The sequence below is a fragment of the Gorilla gorilla genome, chromosome 8 (assembly GCF_029281585.2).
Source record: "Gorilla gorilla gorilla isolate KB3781 chromosome 8, NHGRI_mGorGor1-v2.1_pri, whole genome shotgun sequence".
NCBI lineage: Eukaryota > Metazoa > Chordata > Mammalia > Primates > Hominidae > Gorilla > Gorilla gorilla.
The window spans coordinates 134,668,625-134,683,590 of record NC_073232.2 but is presented as its reverse complement, the minus strand read 5'-3'; the positions used below and the strand labels follow the sequence as shown (position 1 = coordinate 134,683,590).

General features: G+C 37.4%; 1 protein-coding gene across 26 annotated transcripts in view; it reads right to left on the bottom strand.

The window, feature by feature from the left end:
- Positions 1–14,966, bottom strand: part of PLEKHA1 (pleckstrin homology domain containing A1) — a 57,891-nt gene that overhangs the window by 37,487 nt on the left and 5,438 nt on the right. For 25 of the 26 annotated variants that reach the window (XM_004050212.5, XM_055351976.2, XM_055351979.2 and 22 more), the window contains exon 2: positions 1,228–1,388. In XM_004050212.5, coding sequence (XP_004050260.1) covers positions 1,228–1,368 — 141 coding nt within the window. In that variant the 5' untranslated portion in view covers positions 1,369–1,388. Of the gene's footprint in view, positions 1–1,227; positions 1,389–14,966 lie in introns of those variants that run through there. The other variant, XM_055351986.2, reaches the window with a different exon arrangement.

Below are 14,966 nucleotides of genomic sequence, written 5' to 3'. Positions count from 1 at the left end.
AACAGAACCTTGTATAAGTCTCTGCTCTTCCCTAGACCTTCCATTCCTCACCCACACGAGAAGCCTACTGGACAAAAATCAGCTTAGAAGTCTGCTAGAGATTCATCCCTTGCTTTGCACATACTTCCTTGCAACATACAACCCCATTTTTAACTTCTACACCAATTTTTATTTGAAGATAAAAAGTTCCAAAAGGCAGGGCGCGGTGGCTCATGCCTGTAATCTCAGCACTTTGGGAGGCTGAGGCTGGAGGATCACCTGACATCAGGAGTTCAACACCAGCCTGGCCAAGACAGAAAAACCCTGTCTCTACTAAAAATACAAAAAATTAGCCAGGTGTGGTGGCACACCCCTGTAGTCCCAGCTACTCGGGAGGCTGAGGCATGAGAATCACTTGAACCCAGGAGGCAGAGGCTGCAGTGAGTCAAAATCATACTGCTGCATTCCAGCCTGGGTGACAAGAGTGAGACTCCATCTCAACAACAAAAAAAAAAAAAAGTAGAGAAAGTTGAAAGTTTAAAACTACTTCACAGATGATATCTAATCTCAGGCCTCTTAAGGCTGGGATTCCAATTTTTTAAATTATAACATTTACCCCTATGTTTTGCAAGGCAACAATAAAATCAAACTGCATTTCAGTTCATGGATGGCATTACAATGACTGACTCAAATCTGACACTACAAAATAAAAGGACTACATATGTGCAAGAGTATCATGTAGTTAAGTCATTTATTTATTTAAAAATAATAGTCTCTATCCTAGATGCAGCATCTTAAACCTAAATTTAATCTCACTAAAGGGACCCTAGTATTAAGCCTCCTTAATGCAAGAAAATCATCTATCCCTGGTCTTTATTTTAGCTGTTGTTTGAAATACATGTTACAAAAAAAGTATTTCTTATTTTTGGGACAGCTTCAATTGCTACTTTTTTCTGTGACTCAAGTTCTAATTTTCTAAAACCTAATTTGCCACCAGAGAGAGTATTTCTCTCTCAAGGGAAAAATATATACAGAAGCATTAATTTTTATCCAATAAACTTAGTTTCACCTTCTGAAATTCAAACAAAACAGTAGAGGTCAGGGGTGCAGGGCAGAGAGGACAGCCAGTAGAAATAAATCTAAAAATATACTGCTTAAGAAGACAAATTCTAAAGCCTGTATAGTATGTTAAATACTTAAATACAACTTTCTATGCTTTTAAAAGATAATCCTTGGGATTTTACAAACCTGTGGATTATCCATGTACCACACGAAACTATCTTCTCTGGTATCCAGTATGAAGTACCTTCGAAGAAATTTCCCACTGTTTTCATTTTCTTCAATGTCTAGAAAACCACAAATGCGATTCTGACGATCCACATAAGGCATTTCTGAGCTTGAACATTACACTGTAAAATAAAAATATTAACAGTAAGCTCCCCATGAAACAGGAAAGTATTTCTCATGGACTGCAAATCTGTTCAATGAGGGGGCAACTTGCCAACATTGGGTAAGGTCAATTAAAATGAACACACACCAACATCTGAGGCATTGACAAAAATCACTTTTGAAATTCAGTTTGTGAAAAGTGGTTACTAAATGTAACTATTTATTCACTGTGATGGGGACAACAGAGAGCTACTCACCTCAGCTGAATAATTTACTTACTTTTTCCCTAAAAAAACCCCAGGTGAGCCAAAAAAAATAGTTATCCAAATTTTAATTTCCTCACAAATCAAGATAATCTATCCTTTAGATTATTTTAGAATATTTTTAAATTCACAAAACAACAACAGTGAACATTTAGTGACCACTTGCTACATGGTAGGCTCTGTACAAGGTTCTTTTCCATATGTTAACTCTTTTAATCTTCTAAACAATCCTAGGAGTAGGCATAATCATCCCCAGCAGATAAGGAACTTAATACACAGGGGAAGTGATTTTCCAAAATTCCAAAACTAGTAGGCCAAGAGTCAAAGCCTGAATCCAGATTACCGCACTCTAGATCTCTTATCTTATGCTCTACACCATCCTCTCTAAAAAACCCTTGAATTGTTAAAACTAAAGTGAATCAAAATAAACTAGTTAATGTACTGGAAAGAGAGATAAGCAGGTATGATGTGCCTCCTGATGGAAGACACAAACATCACCTATCATGTGAACATAAAGCAACAAGAAAAAATGTTTTTTAGATCCCCTCTATATCCAAATACCAATCTACAGGAGATGCAGAACACAGAGGAACATGCTAAACTGCACCAAAGGAATTCAATCAGCTAGAGCCAGACTATAAGAAACAAAGGAAAAAAAAAGTTTCTTTAGCAAGTAAATTATTACAAGGAAAAAAAGAAAAAGAGAGACATTATAGATTAAAATAGACTTAAAAGGTGTATCATATTCTGGTCCTAAAGTACTGCAACTTTTGTTGTACTGATTAAAGTTAAAAAACCATTAGGTGCCAAGCACTGTTTCTCTAGAGACTACAGACATGTGATTCCTTCTTGATGTGATGCTTAGCCCAAATCTGCACCAGACAGCTGTTACTATTCTGGTACTTCTATAGCTGGCACCATCACATCTTTTGGCAGGATGAATTTACATAACTAGTTCTTTATTTAGAGGCTCAAGGTAAATTTAACTTACAGTGAAAATTCAATTACAATGCACACTGATATACTATGTATCTGCATCACTATTCCATATGCAGTCAGAGAAATGATAAAATACACCAAAAAGTTTTAAATAAAACCATCCAATAAGTTTGTGTGTTGTTGCTGTTATTGTTCTTATAAATCTGATAAAGGAAATAATTTCTTCAATAAATTTACCATGTTTGTAAAAAAAAAAAAAGTTTACAATGTAATCAAAGCTTGAAAAATCAATACTCTATACTACCATATACCACAGGTAAAAGCTATCAACTTGCCATGAGAATAGACATAGATCAGTGGAAAAGAATTAAGAGCACAGAAATAAACCTATACATCTATAGTCAACTGATTTCAACAAGGGTGCTAATACCATTCAATGTGGGGGAAAAAAAGCCTCTTCAACAACTGGTGCTGGTACAACTGGATATCCACATATAACAGAATGAAGCTGGACCCCCTACCTCACACCATATATAAAAATTAACTCAAAATGGATTAACAATTTAAGAGCTAAAACCAGAAAACTTTCAGAAGAAAATATAGGGTAAATCTTACTTTGGAATTGGCAATGAATTCTTAGATATAATACCAAAAGCATGAGCAACAACAAAAATAAGATATATTGGACTTCATCAAATTTTAAAACTTTTTTTGTATCAAACGACTTCAAGAAAGTCAAAAGAAAATCTATAGGAGGAAAGAAAATATTTGCAAACTATATATCAGACAAGGATCTAGTATCCAGAATATATAAGTAACTTTCAGAACTCAAAAACTTTAGCCCAAGTTTAAAATGGGCAAATGACTTGAAGAGACATTTATCCAAAGAAGATAAACAAATGGTCAACGAGAACTTTGATGCTCAATATCATTAGTCATTAGGGAAATCCAAATAAAAACCACAATGAGATAAAACTTCACCCCCACTAGGATGGCTATAATTAAAAGAGAGGAAAATAACAAGTGTTGGCAAGGACATGGAGAAACTGGAACCCTCCTACGTTGCTGGTGGGAATGTAAAATGGTACAACAGCTGTGTAAAACAATTTGGCAGCTCTTCAAGAGTTAAACATAGAATTACCATATGATCCAGCCATTCTACTCCTAGGTACACACACACCTCGTTTTACTGGGCTTCATTTTATTGTACTTCACAGATATTGGAGTTTTTACAAATTGAAGGTTTGTGGCAACCCTGCAGCCTCAAACTACTGGGCTCAAGAAATCCTCCTGTCTCAGCCTCCCGAATAGGTGGGAGGACTACATGCATGTACCACAATGCCCAGCTAACTTATTTTTTGTAAAGACAGGATCTCACTATGCTGCCCAGGCTAGTCTTGAGCTCCTGGCTTCAAGCAATCCTCTTGCCTCGGCCTCTCAAAGTGCTGGGATTACAGGCATGAGCCACCATGCCCAGCCAAGTGTTTCGCTTTAAACCAAAAGCCAGAAATGTCTAAGCTTAGTAAGTGAAGCATGTCAAAAGCTGAGACAGACCAAAAGTGAGGTTTCTTGCACCAAACAGCCAAGTTATGAATGCAAAGGTAAAGTTCCTGAAGGAAATTAAAAGTGCTACTTCAGTGAACACAAGAATGGTAAGTGAAACAGCTTTATTGCTGATATGAAGAAAGCTTTACTGGTCTCGAGAGAACATCAAATTAGCTACAGTATCCCCCTTAAGTCAAAGCCTAACCTAAAGAAAGGCTTTCTTCAGTTATTTGAAGGCTGAGAGAGGTGAGAAGCTACAGGAAGAAAGCTAGAAGCCAGCAGAGGTTGTTGGTTCATGACTTTTAAAGAAAGAAGCCATCTCTATAACATAAAAGTGCAAGGTGAAGCAGCAAGTGCTGATATAGAAGCTTCCACAAGTTATCCAGGAAGATCTAGCTGACATCAAGGAGGTGGCTACACTAAAGAGATTTTGAATGTATGTGAAAGTCTTCTATTGGAAGATGCCATCTAGGACTTTCACAGCTCTAGAGAAGTCAATGCCTGATTCAAAGCTTCAAAGGACAAGCTGACTCTTGTTAGGGGCTAATGTAGCTGCTGACTTTAAGTTGAAGTCACTGCTCACTCACCATTCCGAAAATCCTAGAGCCCTCAAGAATTATGCTAAATCTACTCTGCCTGTACTCTAAAAATGGAATAACAAAATCTGGATGACAGTACACCTGTTTACAGCATGTTTTACTGAAAAAAAAAATTTTTTTTTGAGATGGAGTCTTGCTGTCACCCAGGCTAGAGTGGTGGCGCAATCTTGGCTCACTGCAACCTCCACCTCCCAGGTTCAAGCAATTCTCCTGCCTCAGCCTGCCTCAGCCTCCCAAGTAACTGGGATTACAGGCACATGCCATCATGCCTGACTAATTTTTGTATTTTTAGTAGAAACAGGGTTTCACCACATTGGCCGGGCTGGTCTCAAACTCCTGACCTCAGGTGATCCGCTTGCCTTGGCCTCCCAAAGTGTTGGAATTACAGGTGTTAGCCACCACGCCCAGCCACTGAATATTTTAAGCCCACTATTGAGACTTACTCCTCAGAAGATTCCTTTCCAAATATCACTGCTCACTGACAATGCATGTGGTCACCCAAGAGCTCTGATAAAATGTGCAAGGTGATTATGTTGTTTCCACACTTGTTAACACAACATCCATTCTGCAGCTCATGCATCAAAGAGTAATTTCAACTTTCAAGAAACACATTTTGTGATACTGAAATATATATTTGTGATTTGAAATATAGCTGCCATAGAGAGTGATTCCTCTGATAGATCTGGGCAAAGTAAATTGAAAATTTTCTGGAGAGGATTCATCATTCTAGATGCTGTTCAGAACATTCATGATTCATAAGAGGAGGTCCAAATATCAACATTAACAAGGTTTTGAAAGAAGTTGATTCCAACTCTCATGGATGACTTGGGAGGGTTCAAGACTTCAGTGGAGGAAGTAACTACAAATATGGCAGAAACAGCAAAAGGACTAGAATTAGAAGAGCCTGAAAATGTGACTAAATTACTATAATCTCATGCTAAAACTTGAACAGATGAGGAGTTGCTTCTATGGATGAGCAAACAAAAGTGGTTTCTTGAAATGCCACAGCCACCCCTACCTTCAGCAACCACTATCCTAATCAGTCAGCAGCCACCAACATTGAGTTAAAACTCTCCACCAGCAAAAAATTACAACTCATTTGAAGAGGCTGAGATGACTGTTAGCATTTTTAAGCAATAAAATATTTTTAAATTATAGTATGTACATTTTTTATACATAATGCTATAGCACACTTAATAGGTTACAGTATAGTGTAAACATAGTTTTTATATGTACTGGGAAACCAAAAAATTAGTGTGATTCATTCTATTGCAACATTTATCTTATTGTCATGGACTGAAACTGAACCCACAGTATCTCTGAGATTCAGATATTCAGAATTGAACACAGGTAGTCAAATAAACCCTCGTATATGAAATGTTCATAGCGGCACTATTCACAAATAGCCAAAAGGTGGAAACAACCCCAACAAATGAATGAAATGTGGTATATGCATACAATGGAATATTTTTCAGACATAAAAAGGAATGAAGTACTGATACATGCTACTACCTAGATAAACCTCAGAAACATGCTAAATGAAAAAAGCCACCAACAAAAAGGTACACGTTGTATGATTCTATTTATATGAAAGATCTTAAATAGATAAATCCAGAGCAACAAGGAATAGATTGGTGGTTGCCAGAGGCTGAAGAGAGTGGGAAATGCAGAAGAGCTGCTTAACAGGTGATGAAAATGTTTTGACACTAGATATAGGTGATAGTTGCACAACACTGACACTGTGAAAGTATGAAATGTCATTGGGTTGTATGCACTAAAATGCGTAATCTTATGCTAATTTCACCTCGACTAAAAAAATAAAAGGATGCTGTAACATTACTTACCAGGCAGTTTCTACAATGACTGGCCCCATACATTTATCTTACTTCTTAGTTTAAGAGAGTAGAGCAAATAAATTATCTACTTGAAAAAACTCGATGTCTTAGAATGCTCACTCTAGAAGTCAGCTGTCATGTAGGAAATCTGACTGCCTTCAGACTGCCCCGTTGTGTGAAAGCCAACTAGTCCCATGAAGAAGCTGTGCAGAGAGAGGTGACCAGCCCACACGCAGCTGTCCCAGCCATTCTAGCAGAGTGAGTGAAGAGGCTATCTTGATCATCCAGCCCAGTCAAGCCTTCAGATGACTCTCATTCCAGCTGCCATCTGACTGCAACTACAAGAGAGAGACCCCCAAGACAGAGCTGCCCAAATGAGCTCCTTCAACCCAGAGAACAGTGAAAAATAATGAACTGTTCTTTTATGCTACAGAAAAGCCCTCAGGTATATACCATATAAATACAATATACAGAGCATTCAAGGAATTTTATAAAGAAATATATGTCAGAATTTTCATTGGTTTTTAGTGCTATAGATGAAATTATCACCTGAATAGCTATTTGAAAATTAAAATACACTTTTAAATAAAATATGGGTAAAAGAAGAAATCAAAAGGGAAATCAGAAAACATTCTTAACTAAATGAAAAATTTTAAACGTCAAAATTTGTAGTATGCAGCTAAAGGTGATTTTGAAAGAAAATTTATAGTCTTAAGATATTTTTATTAGAAAAGGTCTAATACCAATGGCATAAACTCCACCTTAAAAAGCTAGAAAAAGGTAAAGTAAACCCAAAATAGAAAGGGAATAATAAATATCAGAAAAGAAACTAATAAAATTGAAAACAAACAATACAAATTAAAACCAAAAGCTGTTTCTTGAAAAGATCAAATTGATAAATCTATAGCTATGTGAACCAAGTGAAAGAGAGAAAGCAAATCACCAATATTAGGAAGTACACACTACACACCCTATAGACATTAAGTGGGTAATAAGAATTCATGCAAACAAATTTGACAATTTAGAAGTAAACAAATTCTTTGAAAAAACACTACTTTGAAAAAACTGACACAAGACAAAAAAGAAAATCTGAAGTACCTATTTCTACTAAAGCAAATGAATTCACTACTAAAACCCCAAAAAGAAAAGTCAAAGCCTAGAAATAGTTCATATGCGAATTCTACCAATCCCTTAAGGAAAAAAATAACACCAGTCTTTTAAAAATTCTTCCAGTAAACAGGAAGAGAGAACAGTTAATTTTCAACCAAGGTGCCAAAGCAATTTTGTAGAGAAAGGACAGTCTTTTCAACAAACAAGACTGGAATAATCGACTATCTATGAGGAAAAAAACTAACTCAAATGGATCACTGACTCAATGTAAAATGTTAAAGCTTCCAGAACAAAATATAGGACAAAGTCTTCAGGACCTTAGGGGTAGACAAATATTTCTTAGATAAGACACAAAAAGCCTGAACCATATAATAGTTGATATATTTGAAACGTAATCAAACTTTAAAATTGCTCTTCAAAAGACACCATAAAGAAATGAAAAGACAAGCCACAAAAATGAAGAAAATATTCAATATATACGTATCCAGACAGCAAATGATATCCTAGAACAGGCAGGTAATTATTACAATTCAATAATAAGACAACCAAATACGAAAATGGTAAAAAAAAAAAAAAACTTGGAACACACAAGCTAAGAACATATAAAAATAGTAAATAAGCACACGAATAGATGCCTACTATAATTAGTCAGGAAAGTGAATGAAAATAAAAACCACAAGATACTATAACATACCTACTAAAATGTCTAAAACAAACAAAAAAAACCCTGACAACACTAAATGCTGTCAAAGATGTGAAATAAACGAACTATCATATATTGCTGGTGGAAATGCAAAATGACATAGCAACTCTGGAAAACAGTTTGGCAGTTTTTACAGTTAAACATATCCTTAGCAAACAACCCGGCAATCCCACTCCTAGGTATTTATCCAAATGAATTGATGGCTTATGTTCACACCAAATATTGGATACAAATGTTTATAGCAGTATTAGTCATAACTGGCAAAAAAACACGAACAACCCAAATGTCCTTCAACTGGCGTACGAATAAACAAAATGTGGTGCATCCAATACAATAAAATATTACTTGGCAAAATAAAGGAACAAACTATTGATACATGTGCAACTAATAAATGTCAAATGTATTTTGGTATGTGAAAGAAGCCAGACCAAAAAGGATATGGGACATAGAACAAATCAGTAGAGATGGAATACTGCTCTACAGTAAAAAGGAACTACTGACAGATGCAACAACATGAATAAATCTCAAAATCATAATACTAAGTACAAAAAAGGCCAGAAATAGGCTGGGCACAGTGGCTCACGCCTATAATCCCAACACTTTGGGAGGCCAAAGCAGGCAGATCACCTGAGGTTGGGAGTTCAAGACCAGCCTGACCAACATGGAGAAGCCCCGTGTCTACTAAAAATTCAAAATTAGCCAGGCATGGTGGTGCATGCTCTAATCCCAGCTACTCAGGAGGCTGAGGCAGGAGAATTGCTTGAACCCGGCAGGTGGAGGTTGCAGTGGGCCTAGATCACGCCACTGCACTCCAGCCTGAGCAACAAGAGCGAAACTCCGTCTCAAAAAAAAAAAAAAAAAAAGCCAGACACAAAAGGATACAGCCTTTGATAATAATTCTGCTTCCTAACATTTCAACTAGTGGTTTTAGTGTTATTTATTTATAGAAATAATTATATTTCTATAAAATTCTGAAAACTGCAAACCAATCTATAGGGATGGAATGCAGATCAGTAGTTGCTTGGAGCTGAGGGTGAAGGGAAGGACTGTAAGTGGCATGAGGATACTTCTCAGAGTTATGGAAATGTTCTGTATCTTAATGTGCTGCAGACATGGTCAAAACTCATCAAATTATACATTTTAAACAGATAGAGTTTATTGAATGTAACTTCAAAAGGTTAAAAATCCAGTACCAATTAAAAAAAAAAATTCTTTTTTTGAGGTAGAGTCTCACTCTGTTGCCCAGACTGCAGTGCAGTTGCGTGATACTCGGCTCACTGCAACCTCCACCTCACAGGCTCAAGCAATTCTCATGCCTCAGCCTCCTGAGTAGCTAAGATTACAGGCACTGAGCCACTACCGCCCGGCTAATTTCTGTATTTTCAGTAGAGACAGGGTTTCACCATGTTTGGCCAGGCTGGTCTCAAACTCCTGACCACAAATGATCCACCGGCATTGGTCTCCCAAAGTGCTGGGATTACAGGTGTCAGCCACCACACCTGGAGCAGTAACTATTTTAAAAACTCATTTATAAATGACTACAAGTAAAGTTTTTTGTTTTTTTTTTTTTAGACGGAGTCTCGCTCTGTCACCCAGGCTGGAGTGCAGTGGTGCGATCTCGGCGCACTGCAGGCTCTGCCCCCTGGGGTTCACACCATTCTCCTGCCTCAGCCTCCCGAGCAGCTGGGACTACAGGCGCCTGCCACCTCACCTGGCTAATTTTTTGTATTTTTAGTAGAGACGGGGTTTCACTGTGTTAGCCAGGATGGTCTCAATCTCCTGACCTCGTGATCCGCCCATCTCGGCCTCCCAAAGCGCTGGGATTACAGGCGTGAGCCACCGCGCCCAGCCAAATAAAGTTTTTTAAAAGCTTTCCATGGCAAAAACCTGACATGCAAAGTCAAAGCCAGTAGAAAATATTTGCAACTTATATCATAGACAAAGGGCTAATCTCCCTAACATTTAAAGAGCTTGCAAAAAATGTTAAGGGAAATATATCAAATGTTCAATAGAAAAATGAGTAAAAGACATGAACACTGTACCAAGAGAGATATAAAAATGGCCTTTAAATACATGATGAGATATTCAGTATCACTCATAATAGGACAAATACAAAAAACCATACCGAGATGTAGCCATTGCCAATGACATCGCAAGAACAGAACAACACGAGAGACTACCACAGGGATTCAAATATCAAAATCTATACGGTAAGAAATGGCTCAGGAAAGATAACTGGTTTCTTTAAAAATAAATTCAAAAGCAGGAGAAGAAAAGGAACTAGAGGAGAAACCTATGAATTAAAAAAGACTTTAGATATCTGGACCAATCACGACATGTGGATTTTATTTAAATCCTGTTTCTTTAAAAATAAAAACAAAAACAAACAAACACTGACATATTTAAGAAAATCGGAAATTTGAATATTGTCTGATGATATTAAGAAAACAGACACATTATTTTTGGTGTGATAATGGCATTGTGATTGTTACCAAAAAAAGGAGGAGTCCTTTTCATTTAGAGATATTTACTGATATAAAATAAAATGTTATTTATCTGGGGCCAGGCATGATGGCTCACAATTGTAATCCCAGCACTTTGGGAGGCTGAGGCAGGAGGACTGTGTGAGCTCAGCAGTTCAAGCCTACAAAATGACAAGACATTATCTCTGCAAAAAAAAAAAAAAAATTAGCCAGGCGTGGTGGTGTGTGCCTGTAGTCCCAGCTACTTGGGAAGCTGAGGTGGGATAATCACTTCAGCCCAGGAGATTGAGTCTGCAGTAAGCTATGATTGTGCCACTGTACTCCAGCCTGGGCAATAGAGCAAGACCCATTCTAAAAAAAAAAAAAAAGAAAAAAAAACATAAAGAAAGAAAAGAAAAAAGAAAGCAAGAAAGAAAAGAAAAAAATGTTATCTGGGATTTGTTTCAAAATAATTTGAGAGAAGGGAATAAACGGAGGCACTGGTGGCAGGGTTGGTAGTTGCTGGGGCTAAATGATGGTGTTCATGGGATTGGTTACACTATTCTATTTTTGTGGATGTTCACAAATCTCCATAATAGAAAAGTTTTTTAAATCTATACTATACAGATATACCATTTCTCATCTATTAGACTGGCAAAAATTCAAATGTTTGACAACACACTATACTGATGAGGCTGTAAGAAAACAGAAACTCTTACATTGCTGGCAAGAAGGCAAAATGGTAAAACCCTACTGGGTGAATCTGGTACTATTTAACAAAATCATATATGCTTTTATCCTATGATCCAGCATTCCTACTTGGTACTGTAATGTGAAACACTTTAGGTATGATAAGACTTCCAGACCATTATAATGTACATTATTGGATAATGTAAATATGTTGATATGATTATATTTAAAATAAAAGAAAACATTTATTTGTTATTAGGAACCAAGACTTTCACAGTGAGAGAAAAGAGGTACAAACAAAAAACAAAAGAACAAACTGTGTACAATACATCTGAATTAGAAATAATATGAACTACATAATTTCCGAAGATATGACAGTAATAGAAAATCACCACTTTGTAATCCCAATGTCTCACTGATTTACACAAGCATCTTCAATGAACACTAAAACCACTAGATGAAATGCTGTTAGGAAACAGAATATTCATAGTCTCAAAATATCACCCCACAGTTTTGTTACTAATTGCAAACAGGAAATGTATCTTTACATTGGAGAGATCTTATAGCCCCTACCTTTACCAAATAACTTGGTATCTATTGAATCTAGAAGCTAGGTACTAATGGATACCACTTCTCTCTAAACAAACCAAGTATAGTATGATTCCACTGACATGAAATATGCAGAATGGGCAAATCTATAAAGCTAGAAGGTAGATTACTAGTTGCCTAGGTACAGGGGAAATGAGTTGTTGTCTAAGGATAGGAGGGTACGGGGTTTCTTTGGGGATGATACTAATATTCTAAAATTGATTGTGGTGTTGTCCACGTAACTGTGAATGCACTAAATCATACATTTTAAATAAGTGATTTATATAGTGTGAATTATATCTCAATAAAGCTTTTTTTAAAAAAAGAAACGATTACAATTGTCTTTCATTCTAGAGTACATAAGAAACCCTAAGGAATATTTCATCTCCCAGACCTCTATTGTTGGGAGTATCCCAGAGGGTGGTCTGTGGATCTCTTTCCTATATATACTCAGTGTCTTGGTGAGCTTACTCATTCCCACAGGCCTAAATACTGATGACTTCCAGACTGTTATCTCCAGCCTTGAACACTGTTGACCTCCAGACCCATGTATACAACTGCCTATTCTACAGTTCCACTTATCTAACAAGCTATCTCAAACTTAACAAACTGAGCTCCAGATATTCCCCTCAGAATCCTGATCCAGCCTTCCCTAGCTCAGTAAAGGGCCACTCCCTTCTTCCAGTTGTTCAGGAAAAGTATCTTGAAGTCATACTTAAGTTTTTCTCACCCTGTGGTAGTCCGTTCTTGCATTGCTATAAAGAACTACCTGAGGCTGGGTAACTTACAAAGAAAAGAGGTTTAATTAGCTCACAGTTCCACAGTCTGTACAGGAGGCATGACTGGGGACGCCTCAAGAAACTTACAATCATGGTGGAAGGCAAAGAGGGACGAGTTACCTCTTACATGGCAGGAGCAGGAGGAAGAAAGAGAGAAGAGAGGTACACACTTTTAAACAACCAGATCTCATGAGAACTCGCTCACTATCATGAGAACAGAAAGTAGGGATGTCTGTCCCATGAACCAACCGCCTCCCAACAGGCGCCTCCTCCAACACTGGGGATTATAATTCGACATGAGATTTGGGTGGGGACACAAATCCAAACCATATCCTACCCCATGTCCAATCCATCAGCAAATCCTGTTATCTCCATCTTCAAATTATAACCAGAATCCTACTTCTCACCACTTGCTACCTGTCTGGTCCAATAATCCTCCCACCTGGATTATTGCCAACGGCCTCTCCTGGATCTGGCCCTTACCCCACTTCAATCTATTCTCAACATGGCAGTCAAAGTGATCCCATTAAAACATTTATTCAAGTGTTCACTCAATAAACACTTACACATATTACTACTCATAAAGCACTTTTCTAAATACCTAAATATTAGTTTATTTAATCCTTATAACAATTTTACAGATGAGAAAACTAAGGCACTTGCTCAAGGTCACATGCTTGGGAGTGGCAGTGCCAGGAGTCAAACTGGAGGAGTCTGGCTCTAGAGTCACACTCCTCAATACTATGTAATACCTCACTCTGCTCAAAACTCTTCAATGCAATAGATGTCAACCTTGGCCACTTATCAGAATTACCTGGGAATTTTAAAAATTCCTGATGCCTATGTTAAAACACCGTCTCCCCCACCACCGCCGACCAATTAAATCAGAAATTCTGGGATGGGATCCAGGCATCAGTACTTTTTTAAAGCTTCCCCAATCATTCTAATGTTCGGCCAAGGTTGACAACCTGTTTCAATGGGATCCCATCTCACTCAAAGTAAAAACCTAAAAACCAAAGCCCTCATAAAGACCACTAAGCCTCGTCTGCCCTGTTACCCCATCCCAATACCCACCTTACTCATTCATTTGGCCGCTGGACTCACCAGACAAGATTCCCACTCGGGGACTTGTAACTCAAAGTCACGTTCTCAGTGAACACTTCCTTTTAGATCTTATCTAAAATTGCAAATCCTCCAAACCGTTTTGCTACTTCCACCTTGGTTCCCCATGTTATTCTTCTCCTTAGCATTTATTGATTATCTAATGAATGATACAGTTTACTTATTTACCTGATTCTTGTCTGTTTCCCCACACTGTAATGTAGGCTCCATGACAGCAGGGATTTGTTATTTACTGTTGTTTCTCCAATGCCTAACACAGTGGCTGTCACATGCAAGACCCTCAGTAACTATTTGTTGAACGACAGATGAAGTGACCCATAATTACTGCATCAAAGATTAACGTCAAGTTTCCAGATAGAAAGTTGTTTCTTCCTCATCAGACAAGAATCATTTACCAGATTTAACTGATTTATTTAAATAATGGAAGGAAAAAGTTTCAAACACTGTATTTCCATTTGAATTTATATTTTTAGTAAAACTTACATGAGGCAAAACCAGACACAATTATATTATTAACATGCCTCCCAACCCAAATTTCTCCTTCAGCTTTACTCATACTCTAAGGTATAGTTAGATCTTACAAATCAGTCATAAATTAACATAATTACAGTTAACACCTCATCAGTCAGGAACCAGGAAGCCAAAAAATAAAGCAAAACACAGAAACAGCCTGAGTGATATAAGAAAAAGCAAAGAAAAATTAAATTCTATACAGTGAGACCTCATCAGGCCCACAAGGCTTCACTATTATTTGTTAAAACATGTTGAGTGGGACTAGTCCTGTTGCCCCACAATCACTGACAAACACAAAGCTGAGGATATATAGACATCGAGGATCAAACATCTGTAGAGTCAGGCATGGCTCTGGCACCCTAATCAGCACCATCCTTCCACTCTGCAAGAGCAGTTGACAGAAGAGAGGGAAAGAACTGTAAGTCTTCAGGGAGAACGCAGGGAAAAGAA